Consider the following 25,693-nt stretch of genomic DNA (forward strand, 5'->3'; position numbering starts at 1 on the left):
CAGGTCAATGTGCCCCATGTCTACTTGCCTCACCTGCATGTTAACCTTTTGTGTTCATTGCTGAAGAATATCTACATCCTTGATTACTTTGCAATCTCTCTCCGATTTGATCCAAGCCTTTCTTTTGATTCATTTTACCAAAGTGCATGACCCGACACTGCCCACACATTTAACACGATTTTGCCCAGGGAGGAGGTAAAAACGAATCCAAGAATAATTGTCTGGAATGAACTGACAGAGGAATGGTGGAGGCAGGAGCAGTAACAGCAATTGAGAGCTTGAATCAGCAGGATACAGAGGGATGTGAAATTAACGCAGGGATATGGGATAGCATGGAACAAGTGAATGATGGTCAGCACAGGGCGGCACAGTTGCGCAGCGGTAGAGTTGCTGCCTGACAGTACCAGAGCCTTGGGGTTTGATCCTGACCATGGTGCTATCAATGCAGAGTTTGTACATTCTCCCTGTGAACGCGTGGGTTTTCTCTGGGTACTTCGGTTTCCTCCCACATTCCAAAGACGTGCAGGTTTGTAGGTTAATTGACTTCTGTAAATTGTTCCCAGGGTGTAGGATAGAACTAGTGTGTGAGTTATCGTTGATTGTTGCGGACTAGGTGGGCCGAAGAGCCTGTTTGCAGGCTGTACCTCTAAACTAAACAAAACTAGATGTGGTTGGCCATTTCTATGCTGGTGAAACTCTCAGTAGGTCTACAAAAGGACCTCGGTCGATTATGTGAGTGGACTCAACTTAGATGGATAAAGAAGCACAGAAGTGTGAGATTATTTTCTTTGGACGGAAGAATAGAAGAATAGCTCCAGAGACCATGTGGATGGAGGAAGCCAATGCAATGCAAGGTTGTATCGATAACTTGTTCTAATTTGACCATTTGGGGGAAACCAGGAGGTATGAATTGAATCTTTATAAAGGTGGAATATCAGGCAGTCTTTTGGTTTCCCAAAGAGTTTGGAGTTTGTGGGTCAGTTTCTAGCTCAAGGCAAGATTAGTAAGTTTGATGATGACATTAAAATAGATGGTATAGAAGATTGCGAATATAGTGAACACATTGCAGTGGGATCTTCATCAGTTTGGCAAGTGGATCGAGGAATGGCAAATAGAGCTTAATTCAGATAATTGCGAGGTTAATTGGCTTTGGTAAAAAAATTAAATTGTTCCTAGTGTGTAGGATAGTGCTTCTGTAAGGGGATTACCGGTTAGCATCGAGTTGGTGGGTGAAGGGCCCACTGTATCGCTAACCTAGAACTAAACTCTAAACTAGTCAACTGAGCTCCTGAGACTTGCATCTCAATTCAATAAGCTGCAAGGATAAGGCACATTGCTGTACTGGGACATGTACTGCAAGGATAAGGCACATTGCTGTACTGGGACATGTACTGCAAGGATAAGGCACATTGCTGTACTGGGACATGTACTGCAAGGATAAGGCACATTGCTGTACTGGGACATGTACTGCAAGAAGTCAAATGTTCAGGACTGGAAGGGGTGAGAAAACAACCAGCAAATAAATAACAGAAGGTTCCCTTTGAATGATATGAAAAATAGTTTTTATTGATAGACTTGCAGCAAGTAAAGTGCAGAAGAGTTGCTCAGCAATTCATACTTACTGGAAATGAGAATGTTAGCTGGGTGGCAGAAGTCATTCCCAAGACATTTTAAAGCCCGTAATGTCACTTGCGCCCTGTTAAGAGTGACCTGCACCAGGTTCTACTAACATTTTATATACAGTGGCTTCAGCATGAAGATAAAATATTTCAGCAACCCCTCACAGCTCCCGACACGCCAGGGAGCAATAATCTCCACCAACAACTGTGTTTGACAACTTTACGTTTGGAACCTTACAACTTGCCGTGTTATTGTGGAGGACAGGTTTCCAGGTGTCTGGTAGTGAGACAGCTAAAGACTCCTGTGTGCGCCTGACTATCAAGCTTGCAGGAACCTGGGTGCCCTTCCTCCATGATGGCTCTACCTGGTAAGATGGTAGGGAGTAGGTTGTGCATGAAAGAACTGGGACAGGTTTGATGCATTTATATGTTGCAGTGTAGACTTCGTAGTGTTATCTGGAATAGTATTGGAGGCCGTGTTTGGCATTCACAGATGCTCATTTGGCTGCTGGGTTGTCCTAATTTGTTGATCTTGGGATGTGGGTGTCACTCACTGCCAGGGGTGGATTTCATGATATATCAGGAGGTGATGGGTTGGCTTCTTGAACCACTGCAGTCCTTGTGGTGAATACACCCCCACGCAGCTGTTAGAGCAGGGATTTCACCATTACGACTGAGAAACAGTCAGGGAACAAGCTGCCTGTCTGACCTGGGTAATATTTGTGATCTAAGTGGACCAGGCTCGATGGATGTTCTAATGCACCTGTTACCTCTGGATTTTAACACGGCGTAACATTTCACTGTGAAGACACATCTTCCTTGTCTATGTCTCTTGAGCCCAAGAAAATACCGATACACCAAACACTTTACAGATGGTACATTCAGTTCCATCACATCCAGCATCGTGATTTTTCTCCACTCTATTACAACCCATTACTGGCCCTAATGATCCAGAAGAGAAGCTGCCAGCTACATCTGCATAAATGAGAAGTAAGACTTAGCACTGCTCATTGTGAGTGACCAGGTAGTGAAGGTTACGATGGGCAACACACACGCAATGCACACCCGACCTATCTTGTGTTGTTATAATACGTTTCACTGATGCACAGGAGTCAAGCAGAGTGTGGACATGTCTAGAGTGCTCTGTGGTGTGGTGGGCTTCCCATCAGTGCTCCTGGCAATTCCTGATTCCCCGACAAGTGAGGGTTCTCAAAATGTTGGAAAGAAAGAGGGCGTTTAAAAAAAACGTAAAATGAAAATTGATTGTAACTCAGTCTGAAGACCCATTAAACAATTGAATGAGACCTGATTTTAAACTATGATTTTTATAGCATATATTTTAAGGCCAGGGTTTGTGCTGTGCAAAGCTCCAATGTATTCCCATAGCAGGTACAGCAAGCTTGAGTACAATAACGTTCCCTCAGTCATGCCCTCTTGGGATGACTCAACCAAAAGGCAGAGCCTCAGTTTTGGATTTTGGGCCAGGTTAATGCAATGCCTCTGTGTTTAATCCAATGGCAATTGCTTTTTACTGTAGGCTTCCAAAACCTAGCCATTAATTCCATTGAGGAGAAATTAGAACTATCTCATAAAAAGATGTTGCAGAAGTTGGAGGCTGTGCTTCGATTGCAGTGTTGTAAACTAGCCAGGGTCGGTTGTGTTCTATACAATGCTTATAGCCACTCCTTTCCTGCACTTGGGTGTTTCTGAGGAAATTTGAGCCTAAACCAATCTCGATAGCTGCCTGTGATCTGCCTGCGAGCTTGTCCATAAATGAGTTCATTAGGTTGGATCCTGCAGGCTTGTTGGGAATGTATGGTCAGTGTTCAGGGTCACATCATCAAAAGAGTGGAGCGTTTGGCCTTTTCCCTCCTCACAGGTTCAGGATCAGATTTCTCTCTTTGAGAGGAGAGACTCACAGTTCTAGACATTGCACATTGTCTGGAACCTGTCAATGAAAATAACCAAGGCTTCAGCGATTCAAGAAGCAGTCTCTGCAAACTGATTGAGCTGGGACAGACTTTTGTGTCCAGGGTGGGCTATTGGGAGCAGAGACATTTGACACAACTTAATACGTGCTGAGATTAGATTACGCACTGCAGAACCCAGCCAGTGGAGCACAGTTGCACTAACTCAAATCATCGCAGCTCCGTAAGACGTTTGTCATTCTGTACAATATGCACAATGGAAGGGAAAGAAATGCAACGTCAGTCCAGACTTCCTAAGGCGTTGTTTCCAAGCATTGGATCAATGCAGGTTAAAATATTTCTGCTTCTTACATGTCTGTGAGAAGCAGAACTTCTGGAGAACTTTGTCAATGAGAGACACTTTTCCGTTGTCTTATGCTGTCTTGTGCTGTCTTGGAAGTATTCAAATTAAATTTATCCAAGACCTCTCCAGAGAACAGAGCTGCCTAAAATGTGTCCAGTAGCACACAAAGCACCCCCCTGGAACTCTCCCCTCCCCTCTGCTCTTTCACTGTATAACTCCCATTTAAAGGTAAATATGATTCTGCAACCTTGATGATGCATTCATGCAGGGTAGGCAACACTTTCATTTCTTGCACATTATATTTTGTACCTTTACAAATATCATAATCACTTTGCAAATCCAATACTTTGGCTCCTCTAACAGGGAGAGCCCTTAGTGTGGAGGAAAGATATCAAAGCTCACAAGTTTAAATCAAAGTGGTGAATGAGAAGGGCAAAGGTTTCTTCCACAAATCTGTGACTGAGTGACAGTATGAATCTTTGGTGATGGAGATTGTAAAAGAGCAGGTTGCAGTAAGTGGAAGAGTTTCTGAGGTGACGGGACTGCCCTGTTGGTCAGGTGAGGTCTGGAGGTGGGAGTGTTCGTTACCTGAAGTACTACGTCTGTGGAGGAGTTTGGTGTAACATTATCTGGCATGGCACAGAGTGTGGGAGGAGGAAGCGACTGACTGAGGAATATCCTATATGTATACATAAATATACACGTATATATCTTTATAAACTTGACAAAAGCCTGTGTGTATCGTTAAAAAGATGCTTCTAGCTAGAAGCCTGTTTGCCCCATTGTTGTGGACAGCTTGATTTCCATAGCTGTTTGTAAGCGATGGGACTATCGAGGGACACACACACATGGACAGTGAGAAGATCTCACTGTGCTGAAGCTGCAATCGTTACATGCTCTTCAAAGGTCTGAGGAACTTGTGGCTGATTCACGATTTCCGTGGAGGGTGACTGAGAAATTCCTTCTGTGTGCGTGGGAATTGGCTGTAAGGAGTCAGCAGTTGGTTGGTGGAGGAGCCAGTCTCCAGGACGGACATTCCCATTACCTACTGGAGAAAGGAGAGAAGTCAGAGCACCAGGGTATGTAGGCACCAGTTACGCAGTATTCTCGCCACTCCCATCCTCTTCTGATCTAGTTTAACTCTCAGCCCTTCCAGCCTGCACCTAATCCATTTATTTCAGGTTTATCGTTAGAGTTCCCCAAATCAAACCTAACTTTGATATTTGGCTGTATTGGAAATGCTCCTCTCTTCTGAGATCCCCTGCTGGATCGGAGGAAGTGTCAGAGAGACGACACAAGTGTGTACCAGAGAGTGACCGCAGGAGACTGAGGGGTGATCTCACCGAGGTGTAATACATTCATGAGGGGAATAGAGAGGGTGTGCGCATTAGATTTTTCCCATGGTAGGGGAATCAAGAACTCGAGGCCATAGGTTTAAGGTGAGAAGGGAAAGATTTAATGGAAACCTAAGAGGCAATTTTGTCACAGAGGTTGGTGGGTATATGGAACAAGCTGCCAGATGAAGTAATTGAGGCAGATACAGTAACAATAACATTTGGGCCTGTGCAGGAACAAATTGACAAAGACAATGGTTCTCTTTCTGTGATGGTGATGGTGGAATGCCACCAGTCCCTTTTTGAGACAAATGGCATAGAGGGGAGCAAGCTGGTAGGAAGAGGTGAGGGGAAGAGGTGGAACAAGATCTAGCAAGTGATAGTTGGATCCAGGTGAGGAGGAATTGATTGTCAGATGGGGGAAGGAAGGGAGGAGATACCTTTGGTGGCACCCAAGGCTGAAGGTGATGTGGAGAAGACAAATGGGGTCAAATGGTGGAAACTGGTAAGGAAGGAAGAGTGAAAATTAGACCCAGCGCTGGTTGGTCAATGGGGATGAGGATGGGGAGGATAAGCATGACTGTGGGGGGTAGGTCTGGGTGGGAAAGAGGAGGATCGATCACCTTCTGACTCCAGACCAGTGCTGCCCATTGGAGGTGCCCCAGCAGAAGCAACAGCACCCCTGTGTCACTGTAAGACCAGCGGCTGCAGGAGGGGCTGCCGTGCCCGCCCACCGCGTACCTGCTCAGAGCGGGTTCATCCAGTTGCGTTTTGCGCGTTGTTTGCAGGCCTGGAAGGCGTTGGTTTCCAGGATTTGCTGGCCCCGGTATTGGCTGGGAGAAGCGCAGGTTCCGTCAGGGCGGTTCCTGCTCGTGTCCATCCACCTGGAGACGGGAGGCAACAGCAGTTAGTGAGAGACCGCTCCTCGCTGCTCCATGCATGGGTGAGGGTGGTAGGGGCCGCCTCTTCACTCGGAGCTCCTCGGATGGAGAGGACACATCCCCAGTCACCATTTCAAAGAAGCTTTGTCCCAGATATACTGCGTGCACCTAAATCATTGGCCAGCACTCGGTAAGAACAGGGTCGAAGCCCAGCATCAGCTCAGGTGCCCAGCTCCACACAGTACTGAGGGGGACTGCACTTACACAAGAGCCCATTCACTGAGGCCCTTGGATGGATAGGAAACATCCCAAGGCACCATTTCAAAACAGGGATGGGGAGTTCTCCCCAGTGCTCTGTCCCCTAATCACAACCATATTAATTCACTGGAAGTACCTGGAGAAAACCCACGCAGTCACAGGGAGAACGTGCAAACTCCACACAGAAAGCACCCGCGTTAGGATTGAACCCTTGTCTCTGGCGAAGTGAGGCAGCAGTTCTACCGTTGCTCCACCATGTTCTCCCTAATTCTCTCGCCTCTAATCACAAATTAACTCACTGGAAACATTGGGGGGAAACCCATATGGTTGCAGAGAGAACGTACACCATTCTTCACTATTTCAAACCACAGAAAGATCACAGCACAGAAGGAGGCCTTTTGGCCCATCTGTACAATCCATCTAAATCCACTCCCCCCTCCCCATGTGCCGGTAAGTTATTTCTTTTCAAATCCTTCTCCTGCCCCATCTGCCCACCATAACTGAATCTGCCCCCATGCCTCCCCCTAGCAGTACCTTCCAGGCCATATCCCCCCCCCCCCCCCCGTGGCACAGTACCTTACTGTCCTCTGTGACTGCATCAGTCATCAATTCCCCATCTACTTACCCCACCTTCCCTTTCACAGCAGCACCAATGCCCCTCATGCCCCTCCCAGTTCTCCCACCTGCACCAGGGGCAATTTGCAACAGCCGGTTAACCCGCCAACCCCATGTCTTGGGATGTGGGAGGGAACTGGAGCACCAGGGAAACCCCACATGGTTACAGGGAGAACATGGAAACTTCACACAGACAGCACCCATGGTCAATGTCAGACCTTTTTGCCAATTTTATCTTCATTTTTTGTGCCAGATTTTTCCCGAGCGGGAACAGTTTCTGGTTCTAAATACCTCTATCTGATCCCTTTGCCTCCTCCTCTGTTCCAGGGCAAGTAACTCAAATTTCTCCAGTCTATTCCCTCTCCTTGGAATAATTCTCATACCCTCCCTGGAGTTGCCACAACCTCCCTAAAGTGTGGTGCTCAGAACTGCACAATGTCCCAATTGCATGTACATTTGTTTTATTGAAGTTCACCATGATTTCCTTGTCCTTGTGCTCCGTGCAGTATTGACTGTCACTCTCAATGTGGACAATGCACATTAGGAATAAATGGATGTTTTCTTCCCAAGGGGCAGGCATTGATTACTGGGCAGATGCAACAAAACAGAGTGGGAGTACTAGCTGTGGGGAGGAAGGACGGCACAGTGGCACAGTGGTAGAGTCGCTACCTTACAGCGCCAGAGTTTGATCCTGACTGCAGGTGCTATCTGTACAGAGTTTGTACGTTCTCCCTGTGACGGCGTGGGTTTTCTCTGGGAGCTCCAGTTTCCTCCCATACTCCAAAGACGTACATGTTTCTATAGGAAGGGACTGCAGATGCTGGTTTAAACCGAAGATAAGACACAAAATGCTGGAGTAACTCAGCGGGCCAGGCAGCATCTCTGAAGAGAAGAAATGGGTCTGAAGAAGGGTCTCGACCCAAAATGACACCCATTCCTTCTCTCCAGGGATGTTTCCTGTCCCGCTGAGTTGTTTCAGCTTTTTGTGTCTATCTACAGGTTTGTAGGTTGATTGGCTTCTGTAAATTGCACACTCTCCCTAATGTGTAGGATAGTGCGAGTGTATGGGGTAATCGCTGGTCGGCGTGGACTCGGTGGGTTGGTGCCTGTTTCTATGCTGTATCTAAAGACACAGAGGCTCAAGATTTATTCAGACTGGTCAAGTGAATAGGCAAATGCATGGCAGATGCAATATGATATAAGTAACCGAGAGGTCGTCCACCTTCGGGGTAATAACGGGCAGGTTATTATCTGAATGGCCACAGACTGGGAAAGGGGAAGGTGCAAGGAGACCTGGGTGTCCTTGTGCACCACCTGGTGGCTCAGAATTCAAGTCACTCGTTGGCCTTTGCAGCAGATGGATTCATGTCAGAGAGCAGGGATGTCTTGCTATAATTATATAGGTGTAAATAAGTGGTCATGTGGCATCCACTGTCATAGCATTGGCACTTATAAAGTTTGAGACTGGCTTGCTTCTGAAAATTACGAGTTAAACAAAGGAACATTTGGAAGGAGCCTTGGATCAGAGGGGATGAAGAATCCTGGACAATGGCGAGTCCAAAGACTTGAGCAATAAGACACCACTGGGTGTGATGCTACTGATCAGGCTAAGAAGGCACTTGTTGTTAACCAGCTCTTTAAAGATGTTTGTGAGAAGCAGCAGTGATAGCCTGATTATCTGAACCTATAAAACAGGACCAGGCTGGATTGTGTAAACTATCTGGGTTAGGATTAAGGGAGGTGTGTTTGGGAACAGAGGAATACTGTACCTGCGGAGAGCAGCCAGTGAACAAGTGCAGTCCCAGGGGTTGTCGGACAGGGTCAGGTTCTTCATTTTGGCAAAGGTGAGGCTTTGAGGCAGCGACTGCAACTTGTTGTCATCCAAGTGGAGAGCGGACAGGGCAGTGACACCATTGAAAGCTCCAGCTGAAAACTAAACAAAACGCCAGACCTGTTTTAATTCTTCAACTTTACCTACAATCGTAAAGCAATATCTTCATTGGATCAAATAGTTTTCAAATCCAAAAAGCCCACAGATTAATTTTGACCTCCATTTGATGACAGCAACCTCTGGTTGGGTCTTTGGGAGAATTAAAAATCACAGAAGTATTGTCCTACAAACTCTATATTCATCTGTCTCTGGGGAAACTGATGCAAAAGCCTTCCAAGAGAGTTTGAAATGAGGAAAGGGAGCTCGAGAGGTTGAGAGAGTTTGGGCATCTGAAGATAGTCATCAAATGCTGGAGTGATCGTTAGAAACCTGCACCTGGAGGAGAACGGAGGGTGAGGTGGTGATTCCAGACATTAGGAATGCGAGGGTTCCATGTGGCAGGAATCATGGGGGTTTGTGTCGCATGCAACGCAGATACATATACACAGTGTTGCAGTGCTCATCTTCTAGGTGCCGGCGCTGTCGCTGGTACCGGAGCAGCACTCCAGTGAGCTCCGGCAGTACTGCACCCCTGCATATACAAATCCGTCAGGTAATCGGAAAGGAAATGTGTAAAGAGAAAATGGGTTCAGTGTAGATGGGAATCAGATCCGTGCTGTATGATTCTGTAGTTACCGGCACCCGGAGTGACGAGGGTTGCAGGAGGGTGGGAGTGACGAGGGTTGCAGGAGGGTGGGAGTGACCAGGGTTACAGGCGGCTGGAGTGACCAGGGTTATAGACAGCAGAGTAATTACTAAGATTATAAACAACTTGGTACAGTACAGACAGATGCCGAGGAGTTGAGGCTTGGGATCAGGGTCAGTGCTGAACCTGAATCATGGGCTTCGGTTGTCCCAGTATTTGAATGGAGGATATTTCTGCAGATCCCTCAAGAAATTGATTATTTGGAGACAGTGAATGTGTGGAGGGAGGTGCTGGTGAGGTGGAGTGATCAACACTCACCCCCTGTCCAACATAGTGTAACGTTATCAGATAAAGTCACTGAGTGAGAAATATAAAGGAGGCAGGCTGTGTACAGAGTGGAGAAACAGCAGATGTTGCTTTATACCAATGATAGACACGAAGTGCAAAGTCGTTCAAACGGTTCCATAGTTCACCACATTGTATCCCTCTTGAGATCACACCTTCCCCGACCAGGGCTTACCAGGGCACTACCTTGCCCGAGCTCAATTATTGCCAGCCTTGATTCATCCTGGTCTGTTCTTGCCTCCAGCTCTTCACCCCACCCCCTAGTTTCAGTCTGAAGGATCTCAACCTAAAACTTCACCTATCCTTTTTCTCCAGAGATGCTGCTCTGAGTCACTCCAGCACTTTCTGTCTATCTCTGTTATATAAATAGGTGGGAGAATGAATGAATGAATGAATGAATGAATGAATGAATGAATATAATAATAATAATAATGCATTTTATTTATATAGCGCTTTTCATATACTCAAAGACGCTTTACAGAGATTTTGAGAACATAGGGAAATGAATAAATAGATAAATAAGTAAATAAATAAATGAACAGAGAAAGGAGACAGAAGGTGAGGTGACCTTCAGTGGTTGAAGGCAGTACTGAACAGGTGAGACTTCAGCGATGTTTTGAATGTGGTGAGTGTGGAGGAGTCTCTAACGGTTTGGGGTAGTGAGTTCCATAGGGTGGGAGCAGCGATGGCGAAAGCCCTGTCCCCCCAGGATCTGAGTTTAGTCCGGATGTGGGGGGATAGGAGATTGGCAGCGGCAGAGCGGAGGGTGCAGGTGGGAGTGTGCCTGTGGAGGAGGTCGGTCAGGTAGGATGGGGCCAGGTTATGGAGGGCTTTGTAGGTTATGAGGAGGATTTTGTACTGGATTCTCTGGGGGATGGGGAGCCAGTGGAGTTTATAAAGGACGGGGGTGATATGGTCACGGATCGAGGTGTGTGTGTGTGTGAGTAGACGGGCAGCGGAGTTTTGAATGTATTGAAGTTTATTGATGATTTTTGAGGGTGCGCCATAGGAGGCTGCTGCAGTAGTCCAGACGGGAGGTGATGAAGGCGTGGATGAGGGTTTCTGCAGCTGTGGAGGAGAGGGATGGACGGAGACGGGCAATGTTTTTGAGGTGGAAGAAGGCTGTCTTTGTGATGTGTTTGATGTGTTTGTCGAAGGAGAGGGTTTGATCAAGGATGATTCCAAGATTCCGGATGTGAGGTGAGGTGGATACTGGGAGACCATCAATGTTGAGGATGAAGTTTTGGGTGGATTTGGTGAGCGTTTTTGGACCAATGATGATGATTTCAGATTTGTTGCAATTGAGTTTGAGGAAGTTTGATTGAAGCCAAGATTTGAATGAATGAATGAATGAATGAATGAATGAATGAATGAATGAATGAATGAATGAATGAATGAACAAACGAATGAATGAATGTTTATTGGCCAAGTATGTGTATACACAAGGAATGTGCCTTGGTGCTCCGCTCACAAATGACAACACAAACATACAGTTAACAATTAAGAATAAAGCATACCCACATCAAAACAATAAGGATACACCATTACGGTCTAAACATGTGGGTGAAAATAAACCAGAGCAAAAAAGAGACTACAGACTTTGGTTATTGAGTAGAACTACTACTCTTGGGGAAAAAAGCTGTTTTTATGTATGGCTGTGGCTGCTTTGACAGTCGCCTTCCAGAGGGAAGTGCTTCAAAGATTTTGTGGCCAGGGTGAGAGGGGTCAGAGAAGGCTGATAATCAATGACAGGGTGAATGATGGTCTGACAAAGGCCTTTTCTGGGCTGTCTGAGCAGCAGTCTGATTGCCACAGTGCACATACACACACACGCTTTATCAGATATGGGTCAAAGCCAGATTCTCCAAACTGGGAGCTTCAGATTTCTGTCAACAGACTGTGGTCAGCTACCAAACAAAGTCCAGCCTGTCACGAGAGGAAGGCAGGAGAAATGGACAATAAACTTATTCAGATATTCAATTTGAATTGGACTATTCCTCTCTGGATTACAGGCAACCTCTGGCTCCCTGCCCCCTCCTGGCAAGACGAAGGTGGAATAAACAGCAAATCCCACTCTGCTGCCCCATTCCTGGTCCACCGGCCATGTTTACCAGCAGCCACAGCCAAGCTAAAATTAGCCTGATCCTTCATTCCACGTAACGCAGAACAATTTGCTCTTATTCGCCTCAGTCCAATCAGTCATTTCCCACATTTGCTGCCTCCAGCGGAAAGGCAGAACCTCCACCATGAACTTCAACCATATCATCTCTGCCTCACCTCTGCACTCCCAATGAACAAACACTGGTAGCTGCTCTCTGTTCCCACAACCGGGTAGCACATAAACACCAGCAAGACTGATGGAGCTTCTTCAAATGGTCACTGTGTGCATAAATTATTGCAACAAAACTCATTGTGCAGTGGTTTGATACATGCAGTCCTTTGGTTTGGAATCCCCCCCCAGAGACGCTGGAGGTTAGTCAGGTGGAGGTGGAAGTTGAGCACAAAGGGTTAAGCTGCCACTCTGGCCCATGAGGTGAAAGAGCCCCAGTGAGATCCCAGTGGGGCCTTTTTAATTGCTCCTCCTTGTACTCAGGGTGCTGAGAAGCTGAGAGTGATGTGGGATCGGACAAGGTGAGAGCTAGATAGAGCTCTGAAGGATAGCAGAGTCAGGGGGTATGGGGAGAAGGCAGGAACGGGATACTGATTGAGAATGATCAGCCATGATCACATTGAATGGCGGTGCTGGCTCAAAGGGCCGAATGGCCTCCTCCTGCACCTATTGTCTATTGTGAGTTCTTGATTTCATGGCCCTGAAGGAATCAGCTACATATTAACAGCAACCTGGTAGTTTGCATTCTTCCCGATCCCAGCTGGCTAGACTTGAAGGATTCTGTTACACTGCCTGTCATGGTGGGCTGTGACTACTGGATCACCAGTTCTGATCACCACCCAAAAGCTGGCAAGCACTGATAACGTGCGCACCTTCTGAATTGTCTGTGATTCCAACATTTCTTCACTGATGATTCAGTGATTCATGGAGAGGCTGAGGGAAGGATTGCAGGGCTGAGCTGGTGTGGAGTACAAAGCCATTTCCCATCTGGCCTGTGCTAATCCGACCTAAGACAGGAGCTGACCTGCCCCAGCAAGTCTGAATGTCTGAGCCAGAGGGGGAAGAGAACTGTGTGTCACCGGATCTTGCCCATACTCCGGGGAAGAGATAAGTTCCACTGTGGAACCTTCTGGACCCAGGAGGTTGACAGCCCTTGTGCAAGGACAAACAGCCTGCACTTCTGCAACTATTCCCCAAGTGGGAATAGAATGTTCCATGTGGATCTGGCCTGCTTACTGGTGGAATAAGGTTCAGCACACACAGGGTTAATCTAAAGACCTCAGTAGTTTTCTGTCTTCACCCTCAGTTGGCAAACCTTGCAATGGAAATCTGAAAACAATTTTCCCGACTGTTTTCAGTCTTGGCCGTGACTGCCGCCTGCCTCACTGGTGACATTGTGGACCCAGACTGGAAAGCTCTCTCTTCACTGCACTGTGGCAGCAGTCAGATGCTACTTGTTTATCCTAGATCCTCATCTGGACACTAGCCTGGCTTTTTCCATGACTGCACACATGGAAATTTCCAAAAGGCACTGGTGCTCGTAAGAAGGTGTGAGCGTGCATCCTTGTTCAAATGAGACCTCCAGCATTAGTAGCTCATCCCTTTAGCGGGGACAGTGCCTGGGATAGATGGAGTACAAAGCTTCACTCTCTCATTGTGGGGATGTAGTCCATGAATTAAGCTGCCCTTTCCCAGCTCCCAGAAATCTGTACAGAGGTTTGTTGCTTGCTTGCACTCTAACGAACCCGAGTACAAGGAGAGGCAATTTGCCAGAGCAATGTAGGAAACACAATGGGGCAAGGGGCAGAAGATAATTCTGACAGCAACCAGCTTCTGCTGAATTAGGTGCACGATCCACGGTGCAAATCCATGCAATGGTCTGAGGTCAGTGAAATCTCCAAAGGATTGGTGCCTCTGATCAGTGTCAGGGGTTTACTGCTGTTCCCAGACCCCAAGAACACCGGCTTTGTAGAAACGTGATGCTCGTGGTTCTCACGGGACAGTGATGCCAATGTCACACCCCTATCACTTGAGTTGAGGAGTCACGGGTTCAAGTTCCAAAGACTTAAACCCATATGCTAATGCAGTCCTGTGGGAGTTTAATTACCGCAGTCGTTGCCCAATTTGATGGGGTGGCTTGATAATGCACCTCAGAACCAGGCACAGCACAGGACTGACTGGACTGTCTTCCACCCTTTCCTGAGCTCTCTAGTTGAACCAGTTGCCTTTTTAATGGAATCCAGTAACTTCATGATCATTTTATTGATACCCCAACCCACAGTGTTGCACATAGCACAGCAGGACATGAATATATAACATCAGGTTTGCTATTGCTGCCAGCCAGACTGGATCAGCCTTCTGGGAGGGATCCTGTGTAGTGCCTCACTTGTATTATGTCAATAACATCCACTGGCCTATCCTCATCAATGATCTTCATCACCTCACATAAAATTCAATCAAGTGAGTAAATCATGGCCTGCCATTGACAAAGACTTGCTGACTGTTCCTAATGATCTCTTCCAGATGCGAGTAAATCGTATCCCTCAAAGTCCTCCAATAGCTTCCCTACCACTTACATGGGCCTCTGGGTTATTCCTATTTCCCTTCTTAAACAAAGGAGCAATACTGGCTACTACCCAGTCCTCCAACACTATGCCTGTGGCTAGAGAGAATAGGCTCGAGCAATCTCCTCTCTTGCCTCTCTCAGTAACCTGGGATAGATCCCATCAGGTCCTAAGGACTTATTGACCGTAATGTGTTTCAAAAGACCCAACACCACCTAATTCTTAACCTCAAAATGTCATGACATTTTAGAATACCCCAACAAATGAAATATGTGCTGATTTAGTTGCACTCTATCAAATTAGTCAAGGGAGCAAGAGTAGCTGATTAAAAATGTGCATTCAATGGTGGAAGAGCAAAATTACCGTGTAATCTCGTATATAGTTGTGTATATAGTGTATGTATATAGTTGGTAAGTAATGGGAGTGTTATGGTATGTGTGTGAATAGTATGTAAGGTGCATGTGTGGGTGTGGGTGTGTGTGTGGGGGGGCTTATGTGCAGTGTGTGTTGTGGGTAATGGGTGTTGTGTGTATCTGTGGTGCTTATGTCCGAGTGAAGGGGTGCCAATGGATCCATGCGAACGTTTGATGGTACGCTGTGTGTGAGGGGGTACTGATGAACATGTGTGTTTGATGGGTGTTGATGGATGAGTGTGTGGGTGTTTGTGCGTTTTGGTAGTGATGTGTATGGATATGTGTCCGAGGGTGTTGACAGATAGGTATGTGTGCATATGTGTACGCATGCGCGTGTGAGGGGTGATGGTGACTGGGATTGTGTGTGTGGGAGATTGTTGATGGACATATGTCCGTGTATGTGTGAGATTGCTGATGGGTGTATGTGTATCTGTGTCTCTGGCGTATCAACTGTGTGAGTGACTTGTGACTGGTGTCTGCTGCACATTCCTGGCAAGGCTCACACTTAGGGAAGGGTCACATGGCAAATTAACAATGACCAGCTGCAGCTTGGACTGGTGTATCAACAGGCTTAGGTTTAGAGTTACTAACACTGTCTCCCACTTGGGCTTTTCTGTCATAGAATCACAGATTACTGATACCGACCCACACTGTACCATGTCACACATAGCACAGCAGCATTTCTAAGCCAGCAGGCAGGCTGAGACCAGGTAGCACAAAACATCAACCTCCGTTCCTGCTACTTGCTGGGTTTTGTGGAGCTATCCTGCCCACTGTCTGTGGGAAATTGTTTCCTACTTTTCTACCTGACTGACCAGACTGTCTTTATCTTCCTGCAACCTAAAGTATTCCTTTTCACTGACAAGCAAATTACAACATTTTGTAAAATATCCTTATCTTGCCTCTCCACAAATCTAAATCATTCAAGTATAATGAACGTAACTAAGGACTGAGCATTGAACCTGTGGAATCCCACTGGGACCTGCCTTCCAGTCACAAGATAAGGTAATCCATTATGTTAGTCCAGAGAAATGGATATTGGAATTATTCATCAACCTCAACGACATTGTGTCATGCAATGACCAAGTAGTTTAGAAGGCAGTGTTTCTGGAAAAGTCAGTATTTATTTCCCATATGGGATGGCCTTGTGGAAGAATGGGGCAGCCTTCTCGGATTGCTCCCATCCTGCTGGTGAAGCTGTTCTCCATGTAGTTTAGTGGGATCTGGCCTCAGTGACAGTGAAGGATCGGTTGTGTGTTTCAAGTTGAGGTGATGTGTATGATAGAAGAGAGAACAGATAAACCTTGAACAAACACAAAGTGAGAGGAATTCAGCAGGTCAGGCAACGTCTGTGGAGGGAGGGGACAGGGAGACATTTTGGGTTGGGACCCTTCTTCCTTCCAGCTTTGTTCTCCTACCATAATCAGTCTGAAGAAGGGTCCCAACCTGAAAAGTCACCTGCCCGTTCCCTCTACGGATGCTGCCTCACCCACTGAATTACTCCAGCACTCTTTTCAAGATTCCAGCATCAGCAAGTCCTTGTGCCCACAGATAAATCACGGACGTTTGTCAATGTTTATGCTGTTGTTAGTCTGAATGAAGAGAGAATGTTCAAGCTCAAATGAGGAAGCAGAAATATAAAAGAAATAGAAAAGAGTAAATATTTCTGTGTGCTCTGATAGGAGGTGAAATTATCTACTTTAAACCTAGTAAAATGTATAAACATTTTCCTCCTTGTGTTTATTGTCTGGATTTGATGGGGAACTGCCCCATTTAGTCATGTCTTGGGAGACTGTACCCAGTATTGGTCAATCACCCTTTTATGTGCTGCCATGAAATAGACTGTGGGAGATACACAAATGACAACACATTTCTGGAGTTTGCTGCTCTTGCTCAGACATCCGTGACACTCATAAAAAGAATGGAATGCATATAATGTGCACATAGTAAAGTGACACTTCCAAGGCCTTATTCTGTCCTGTGTATGTGATGAAAATCTATGGCCTGAAATGTCCGAGCGATTCCCATAGCTGGAAGATAACTGCGACATTGAAACAAAATGAGGATAAAATCAAGCAGATCGCCCATCATCTGTGCCAACTTTGAATTTGAACATGGGCTTGTTGCTCACAGACCCATCAACTCTACAAAGACCTTGTTACATCTGCCCACTGTTGACCTTCAGACAAGCCAAGCAACTGCGTAATATGGTCATCCTCAGAGAAGCGTGCCAAACAGATGACTTGCCAGACTCGTCTATCACAACCCCTCAGGATGACTGTCCCACCAGCAGGACAGACTCAACAGGTATAGAGCACAACAGTACACAGGCATGATGGAGCAAGCCTTAGCATCCTCAACACTGTCACCTGTCCCAGAAATTCCCATACCCAGGTGGAATGTGGGCAAGTAAACCTCTTCCTCAGTAACATCCACTTCCCTTCCTCAATGGAGCAACACTTGGAAATAGCACTGAAAACAGTAAGGATGGGAACTGCAAAGTCCATCACCAAGTGGCTTAGTAGCACAAGCGCTGACCTGAAGGATACATCTGCCAACATGTGGCAAGTTATGAGTGAACCATCGAGGATAAACCTACTTGACTTTATCTTTAGCAGTCCAAATGTGGCAGGTGCTTCTGTCTAAGATACAATTGGTTGAATTAATATCAAGCCAAGGGATCGACCCTGGGCCAGTGAAGGTTGTGCCAGAAGCAGCATTAGGGCAAGAGTAAAACTTGTGAAATGCTGAGCGGTCTCTGAAACAATGCATCAGATCAAATCTGCAGTTCTGCCATATCTGATTGTGAATGGTGGTGATCAATTAACCAGCTAGCAGGAGGAGGGGGCTTCATTAACATTCCCATTCTCAACGATGGCAATGTACACCATGTCAGAAGAAGGATTTTGACCAGAAGCGTCACCTATTCCTTTTCTCCAGAGATGCAGCTGACCCGCTGAGTTACTCCAGCTTTCTGTGTCCATCAAATCAGACATGCCTGAAGCGTACAACGCCATGTTCAAACAGAAGGGCCGATCGTCATCCATCTTAACCTCCACCTGAGATCACCACCATCACAGAAGCCAGTCCTGAGCTAATGTGAATGTACTACAGAACATCTGTGCTCTGTAATTAATAGTGCCTCAAACCAAACACTTTAATACAGATTTGAGCACAAAATCTGCCTCACACTATGGAAAACTGCCCAGGATGTCCTGGTTACAAAAAAGGAAAACCAATCTAATCCTACTAATATACACGCAATCAATCTCCTCTCAACCATTAACAAAGTTTTATCAAAAGGGCGATCAAGCATTAGGTGATCACCAAGACCCAGTTTGGGTTTTACCTGAACAACTCAGTTCCAAACCTCGTCACAGCTCAGATCAAACACAGACCAAAGAGCAGAACTCCAGAGGCGAGGTGAGAGTGACGGCATGCAACACCAAGACATGTTTGACTGAGTGTGGGATTGAGGAACCATGGTAAAACTGAAGTCAATGGGCATCAAAGGGAAATCAGTGGTTGGGGTCAGACCTCGTACTGAGGTGGATGGGTGTGCTTGTTGGAGGCCAATCATCCCAGTCCCAGAACATCATTGGAGAAGTTTCCAGTTTTCCAATGGGTTTTCCCAATTCTCACGTCCAGTTAGGCAACTTTCACCATCTTGTAGTGCAGCGGCAGAGTTGCTGTCCAACGGCGCTTTCAGATCGGTTCGACTCCGACCACGTCTGTACGGAGTTTGTACGTTCTCCCCGTGACTGCGTGGGTTTGCTCCGAGATCTTGGGTTTCCTCCCACGCTCCAAAGACGGAAGTTAATTGGTTTGGTATGATTGTAAGTTGTGTAGGGTAGTGTTAATGTGCGGGGATCGCAAGTCGGTGCGGACTCGGTGGGCAGAAGGGCCGTTTCCGCGTTGTATCTCAAAACTTACAAATCTTCAAGGCCCATATCCAGTGTCGTGGAATATGTGCTATTTGGATGAGTGCAGTTCCAGCAATGCCCAATAGGTTCGACATGATTCATTTGATCAATGGATCAATTGATCAGCAGACGAAATGTGTAGGAAGGAACTGCAGATGCCGGTTTAAACCGAGGGTAGTCGCAAAAAGCTTGATTAGCTCAACCGGACAGGCAGCATCTCTGCAGAGAAGCAATGGGTGATGTTTCGGGTAGAGTCGGTCGTTCTGAAGAAGGGTGTCGACCCGAAACGTCACCCATTCCTTCCCTCCAGAGATGCTGTCTGTCCCGCTGAGTTACTCCAGCTTTTTGTGTCTATCTTCAATTGATCAGCAGCCCATCCGCCGCTAAAGAATGTCCATTCCCGCACCATCTGGGCACAATGGCTGTCGATACTTATGTTCAGTTGCTGACAACACCTCTCAGATCCACAGCCACTACCCCAACCAAGAAGCAGTGGATTTGGTGGGCACACGGGAACGCCGCCACCTGTAGAATTCCACTCCAAGTCACACACCACCCTGACTTGCAAATACAGTATGGTACCTTCATTGGTTGAAATCATGAAGAGTGGCTGGGAGTTCCTTCATCAAAAGGACTCTAGTTGTTCAGGAAGGCGCCCACCGCCGTCTTTTAATGGCAGTTGGGGATAGGCAATAAATGCCAGTGACGCCCAGTTCCCAGAAAATGAGTGCTGAAATAGAATTGACACAAGTAGTGCTTCCACACTATATTAAACCCCAAAACACTTCCAATAAACTCCATGACTGTGCCTGGTTGCAAACACGCCGCTGCATGGAAAAGCGGTCTGAATGTCGCCTTTCTTTCGGGAGCACGTGGCAGTCAATGGCTCATTTGTTGAAGAAGCCAGTAGACACTATCCAAGCCGCATAGACGTGTCTTGTGTTGAAAGAGTTTAACCCATGCAGTCTCCTGAAAGACCCTTCTCTAGGTTCATAGAAATGTTGGTCTGTTTAGTTTATTTTAAAACCATGGTGAGAGATGAGAAACACACACAGAGTTCACAGTTCGGGTTGGCTGGAAGGGCCATCCTGCTGGATGTCAGTCCAGGATCCGGGGCACTGCTCTGCAGAAAGGTCGAGGTCCTCCTGGTCAATAGCTCACCGTCGAGTGACAGTCACAACGCTGCCTGCCGTCTACAACAGCAGGTATCTATTCCGTCCCAATAGTCACTGCGCTTTTCATTGACCGTCAAATGTCCCGTCATGTTCTGTGTAAAATACACTCTTCAAAATGGTATTCCCTTTTCAACGGGTTTCTTCCGGTTCCCTATGGGACCAGGTCCAGGCTGCAGATAGACGGTCCGCGACAAACTGCACAGTCGCCGGGGTAACCAGCTCCCAGCCCGCGGTCTCACAGCAGGAGCCTCGCCGTCCGCACGCATGGACAAGGAGCGAGGGTGGCTGGAGCTGCCGGGGATTACTCTCCTCCTCCTCCTCCTCCTCTCCCCCCCTCCCCCCCCCCCCCCCCCACCACCACTCACTCTCTCCCCATCCCCCTCTCTCCCCACTCCCCCACTCTCCCCACCCTCCCCACCCCCCCCCCCACTCTCCCACTCTCCCCACCCCCCCACCCACCCCCACCACCCCGCCCCCTTTCCCCATCTCTGGGTGCTGTGGTCAGTACCAGCGCCCTGACACAAACCCACACCCACTGCTCTCTCAGCCTAACCCCAGCACTGTGTGTCGCTCCGGACGGCTTGTTAAAACCCATGCCCTTGACCAGCGTCCCATCCCTTGTGCTCAGGCGGTTTAACATGTTGACATTTCAGTGAGTTAGTTTGACAGCGCCGAGAGCTGGGCTCGGCAACCGGCCGGTGCTTGGGCGCCGTCCACATATTCGCAGCGGTGTGATCCAATGGGCAGGACCACAGTCCCACCTCGCTGGCGGCAGAGATAGTGGGAGAGACCGCTACTCTAACCGGCTGCCTGCATCCTCTCTTCACCTCGGGATCTCCATCCCGGATCCAGCCTCTCCGGCCAGTAACTGACGCGCGCATCTCACTCTCTCCCTCCAGGCTCGGAGCCCGGCCAGTCCTCACCCAACCCCGGGCGGCCAGACTCCCTCGCCCGGGACCCCGAGCCACTAGGCTGCCCGGCGCCCTCGCCCATTCCCCCGGCGGCCAGACTCCCTGGCCCGGCGCCCTCGCCCGTTCCCCGGGTGTCTCTCACCCGCGACACCGTGCACCGGGAGGTCCGTCCCACTCCCGGGACACCCTATACCGGTCTTCTGCCCCCCCCCCCCCCCCCCCCATGGGCCACCCTATACCCGGTCTGCCCCCCCCCCCCCCGGGCCACCGTGCCCCCCCCCCCCCCCCAATGGGCCACCGTGCCCCCCCCCCCCCGGCCCTCACCTTCTCCAGCTGCATGTTTGTCAGCCATATGCGCTCCACGTATCTGCCGAAGGAGCGGAATGCGTTGTCGGGGACGGTGCGGATGGGGTTGGAGTTGAGCCTCAGCTCCTCCACCACCCGCAGTTTGCTGAGCGCCGCGGCCGGGTAGCTGCTCAGCTTGTTGCCGTCCAGGTGCAGCGTGGCCAGGTTCTCCACATCATCCAGCGCCCCGGGCGCGATGGAGGACAAGCCGTTGTGGCTGAGGTGGAGCCAGCGAAGCTCCCGAGCCCCAGTGAAGCTGCCGGGCCGGACTTGGCTCATCCTGTTGTGGCTGAGCTGTAGTAGGAAGAGGCTGGTGAGCGGGCTGAGCAGCCCCTTGGACAGCTCGCTGATGCGGTTGTGGTCCAGGTACAGGTAGGTGAGCTGCGACAGGTCCTGGAAGGCGCCGGGCCGGATGGCGCTGATTTGGTTGTTGGACAGGTAGAGGTAGACCAGCTTCTTGAGGCGGCGGAAAGCCCCAGCCCGGACCTCTCGGATGCGGCAGTCTTGCATGTGGAGGGACACCAGGCTCTTCAGGTTGCTGAAGCCGCCGGCCGGCAGCACCGGGAAGTTGTTCTGTTGCAGGCTGAGTAGCCGCACCTTGTTGGAGACCCTCGGCACCTTCCGCAGCCCCTTGTTCTCGCACACGACGTGCAGCAGGTCCCCAAGGCAATGGCACCCGGACGGGCAGCGAGCGGCGGCTGTGACCGCGACCACCAGCGGCACAAGCCAGAGCCAACGTAACTGCTGCATGGTGCGGGTACAGGCTGACCCCACCGCCCGCTCACCCGGCCTTACTTATAACCTGCAGCCGCCGGGCTGGGCTGGGCCGGGGCGGGGCGCATCGCACGACGCACCCTTTTAACACTTGTGGGACCGGAGGCGAGTGGGCGCTTGGTGTCCCTCGGCAAAGTGCCGCCAGTACACGGCGAACAGCCCTCACTCCCCTCCCCCCCTCACTCCCCTCCCCCCCCCCCCTCACTCCCCTCCCCCCCCCCTCACTCCCCTCCCCCCCCCCCCTCACTCCCCTCCCCCCCCCCCCCCCCTCACTCCCCTCCCCCCCCTCACCCCCCTCACTCCCCTCCCCCCCTCACTCCCCTCCCCCCCTCACTCCCCTCCTCCCCCTCACTCCCCTCCTCCCCCTCACTCCCCTCCTCCCCCTCACTCCCCTCCTCCCCCCCTCACTCCCCTCCTCCCCCCCTCACTCCCCTCCTCCCCCCTCACTCCCCTCCCCCCTCACTCCCCTCCCTCCTCACTCCCCTCCCCCTCACTCCCCTCCCCCCTCACTCCCCTCCCCCCTCACTCCCCTCTCCCCTCTCCCGTCAATCCCCTCTCCCCTCCTCCCTCACTCCCCTCTCACTCCCCTCCCCCCCTCACTCCCCTCCCCCCTCACTCCCCTACTCCCCTCACTCCCCTCCCCCTCACTCCCCTCCCCCCTCACTCCCCTCCTATCCCCCACACCCCTCCTCTTCCCCCACACCCCACCTCTTCCCCCACACCCCACCTCTTCCCCCACACCCCTCCTCTTTCCCCACTCCCCCATTCCCTTCCTCCCACCCCTCCACTCCCCCACTCGCCTCCCCCCCTTCCCCTCCTCTCCCCCACTTCCCCCTCCCCTCCCCCACTTCCCCCTCCCCTCCCCCACTTCCCCCTCCCTACCCCTTCCCGCCCTCTCTCACTCTCTCCCCCCCTCTCTCTCACTCCCCCCCTCCCCCCCCTCCCCCCCTCCCTCTCTCTCACTCACCCTCTCTCTCACTCACCCTCTCTCACTCCCCCCCCTCTCTCTCACTCCCCCCCCCTCCCTCTCTCTCACTCACCCTCTCTCACTCCCCCCCCTCCCTCCCTCTCTCTCACTCACCCTCTCTCTCACTCACCCTCTCTCACTCCCCCCCCCCTCTCTCTCACTCCCCCCCCCCCCCTCCCTCTCTCTCACTCACCCTCTCTCACTCCCCCCCCTCCCTCTCTCTCACTCACCCTCTCTCTCACTCACTCCCTCCCCTCCGTTGTCAGGTGCATTTGTCTGGAAGCGTTTGTTTCTTTTTTTCTAAAAATGTGTGAGATTCCTCCCGGCCCTGCGTGCGGGTGGGTGGGATTATGGCGAGTGGAGGCGGCTCTACTTGGAGCCGAGCCTCTCTCTCACATTCATTCCATCTGTGGAAAGTGTGATTAAGGCGCAGATCCGTCTGCTGAGGAGGGACTGCTCCAGACTCCAGAAAATAGTTGGCAACGCAAAAGAAAGAGCACCGGTAACGGGCAGAAGAAAACACATTTTTGGACCGTTAGCTCACGCATTACATAACGGCGCGGACTCCAAACCTCCTCTTCAAAGGCTCTTTCAAAGACTTTTTCAGTCAGAGAGTTGTGAATCTGTGGAATTCTCTGCCTCAGAGGGCAGTGGAGGCCAATTCGCTGAATGTATTCAAGAGAGAGCTGGATAGAGCTCTTAAGGATAGCGGAGTCAGGGGGTATGGGGAGAAGGCAGGAACGGGGTACTGATTGAGAGTGATCAGCCATGATCACATTGAATGGCGGTGCTGGCTCGAAGGGCCGAATGGCCTCCTCCTGCACCCATTGTCTTTCAGGCGTCGTGTCCATCACACATTTCAAAGACTTCCTTTCTTTCACCACGGTTTGTGCGCGCTATTTGTTCCGCTCTCTCGGATGGCGGGAGGTTAATTGTTGTCATGTGGGCATTGTTACCATTTATAGACAATAGGTGCAGGAGGAGGCCATTCGGCCCATCGGCCCATTTGATGCCCATTTCTCAATGCCCAGGAGGAGGTGATGCGGAGAGTTCCAACTCGTTCACACAAAAGCAGTGAAAGATGGCTCATACATTTCCAGGTCAGGATGGCGTGTGAGGGGAACCTACTGGTGGCGGTGCCCCCATCCACCAGAGGCCCTTGTCCTTCGCCACACTGGACTTCCTCGTAGAGAACGAGGTCGGGCAAGTGACACTTTGCCACCAGTGACCACAGTTCTAATAGTTTAAAGTAGTTATGGGGGGGGGGGGGGGGTGGAACTGGTGCACGCGTTAAGGTCCCAAAGTGGGGCAAGGTCTCTCGTCCGGTCTATCAGATTGAAGCAATTAGGACCAAGCAAATCCCTCCACGAGTGTAACAAGTGTAGTTGTACATCTAAGAAGGCAATCAGGAGGGTAAAAGAGGTTATGAAATGGAGGTAAAAGAAACGAAGAGATTCTACAAGTTATAAGAATAAAAGGGTGGCCCGGGAAAGAATGGGATCCCTTGAAGATTAACACGGCCATCTTTGTGTGGAGCCACAAGAGTTTGGGGAGATATTAAATTAATACATCTCACCCGTTTAAAGTGAGAAAACCATGGAAGTTGAGGTATTGGGATAAATTCGATCAGATACAAATTACCAAGAGATACATAAACGTGGATAAATCTCCAGCCTGGCCAAGTGCATCCCCGGATCTCGTGGGAAGCCAGGGAGTAGATTGCAGAGACTCTTGCAGAGATATCTGTATGATGTTTACCCACAGGTGAAGTTCTGGAAGACTGGAGGATGGCTAGACTGGAATGATCTGCCAGAGGAAGCTGTAGAAGTGGATACATTATGGCTTTGTATTGACGTTTGTACAGAACAATGGATAATAAGTGTTTAGAGGAATATGGGCCAAACACGTCGAGTGTGGCCCATTTCCCTGGATGTTGCCCGCCTTGGCCAGTATGGTGTGGGCAAGGTGTACTGAGTGGCCTGTTTCCATGCTGCAAAGCTCAATGACTTGAACTTGATGGCAGGTTAGGTTTAGGACATGCCGTTGTAGTAGCCTGGAAAGGTATCTCCAGTGTATTCTGTAAGTGATTTATATGGTCGGACCAGTTGAGTTTCTGCTCAATAATAATTCCCGGTATGTTAATAGTTGAGGACTTGGAAATGGTAGTACAGTGGAATATCAAGGGAAGAAGGATGATCCGTCTGTGCTTTCTTGGAGTAGTCATTACCTGAAACGTTTGGAGCATGAATGTTGCCTGCTACTTACCAGCCCATGCCTAAGTGTCGTCAAGGTCATACAGCATGTAGGTCTGGACTGCTTTATTTGCTTAGTAGTTGTAAATGCAAATGAATACTGTACAGTCACCAGTGAACGTCTTCACTTCTGGCTTTATGATGGATTATTGAACCATCAGATGGAGCTGATATCTATACAAATGTGGCATCGACCGGTTGGACCAAACAGGCTGTTTCTGTCCACAAAATCTCCGGTAATCCATGATTCAACTATTTGTCAATAGTTTGGCATTTGGCTCACCAGGAAATGTTTGCCTCATTCTCTTTCCCCTCACTGGGCTCCTAATTCCCACACACTCTCAAACTCACTGAGGCCCT

At 49.4% G+C, this 25,693-nt stretch overlaps 2 protein-coding genes across 4 annotated transcripts in view; one reads left to right on the forward strand and one right to left on the reverse strand.

Moving 5' to 3' along the window:
- acsf2 (acyl-CoA synthetase family member 2) overlaps nucleotides 1–25,693 on the forward strand; it is a 100,153-nt gene that overhangs the window by 53,714 nt on the left and 20,746 nt on the right. The window lies entirely within an intron of this gene.
- On the reverse strand, nucleotides 1,574–22,160 carry chad (chondroadherin). Of its 2 annotated transcripts, none has more exons than XM_078401225.1 (4): nucleotides 21,320–22,160; nucleotides 8,748–8,911; nucleotides 5,966–6,108; nucleotides 1,574–4,935 (listed from the first exon to the last, which is right to left on the reverse strand). In XM_078401225.1, the coding sequence occupies exons 1-3, from the start codon at nucleotides 22,088–22,090 to the stop codon at nucleotides 5,970–5,972; spliced, it is 1,074 nt and encodes a 357-aa protein (XP_078257351.1). In that variant the 5' UTR covers nucleotides 22,091–22,160; the 3' UTR covers nucleotides 1,574–4,935; nucleotides 5,966–5,969. The 2 variants fall into 2 exon arrangements, with proteins under 2 accessions (XP_078257351.1, XP_078257350.1); XM_078401224.1 differs by having other exon boundaries at nucleotides 1,574–4,938.

This window comes from Rhinoraja longicauda, chromosome 6 (assembly GCF_053455715.1).
Source record: "Rhinoraja longicauda isolate Sanriku21f chromosome 6, sRhiLon1.1, whole genome shotgun sequence".
NCBI lineage: Eukaryota > Metazoa > Chordata > Chondrichthyes > Rajiformes > Arhynchobatidae > Rhinoraja > Rhinoraja longicauda.

What these genes read in the sequence shown, in the direction of transcription:
- chad (XM_078401225.1), bottom strand. Translation starts at nt 22,090, where the DNA reads ATGCAGCAGTTACGTTGGCTCTGGCTTGTGCCGCTGGTGGTCGCGGTC. An exon ending in CAAACATGCAGCTGGAGAAG is followed by an intron (nt 8,912 to 21,319) that starts GTGAGGGCCGGG and finishes CGTTTTGTTTAG; the next exon opens with TTTTCAGCTGGAGCTTTCAA. An exon ending in TCACTGGCTGCTCTCCGCAG is followed by an intron (nt 6,109 to 8,747) that starts GTACAGTATTCC and finishes TCCCGTCTCCAG; the next exon opens with GTGGATGGACACGAGCAGGA.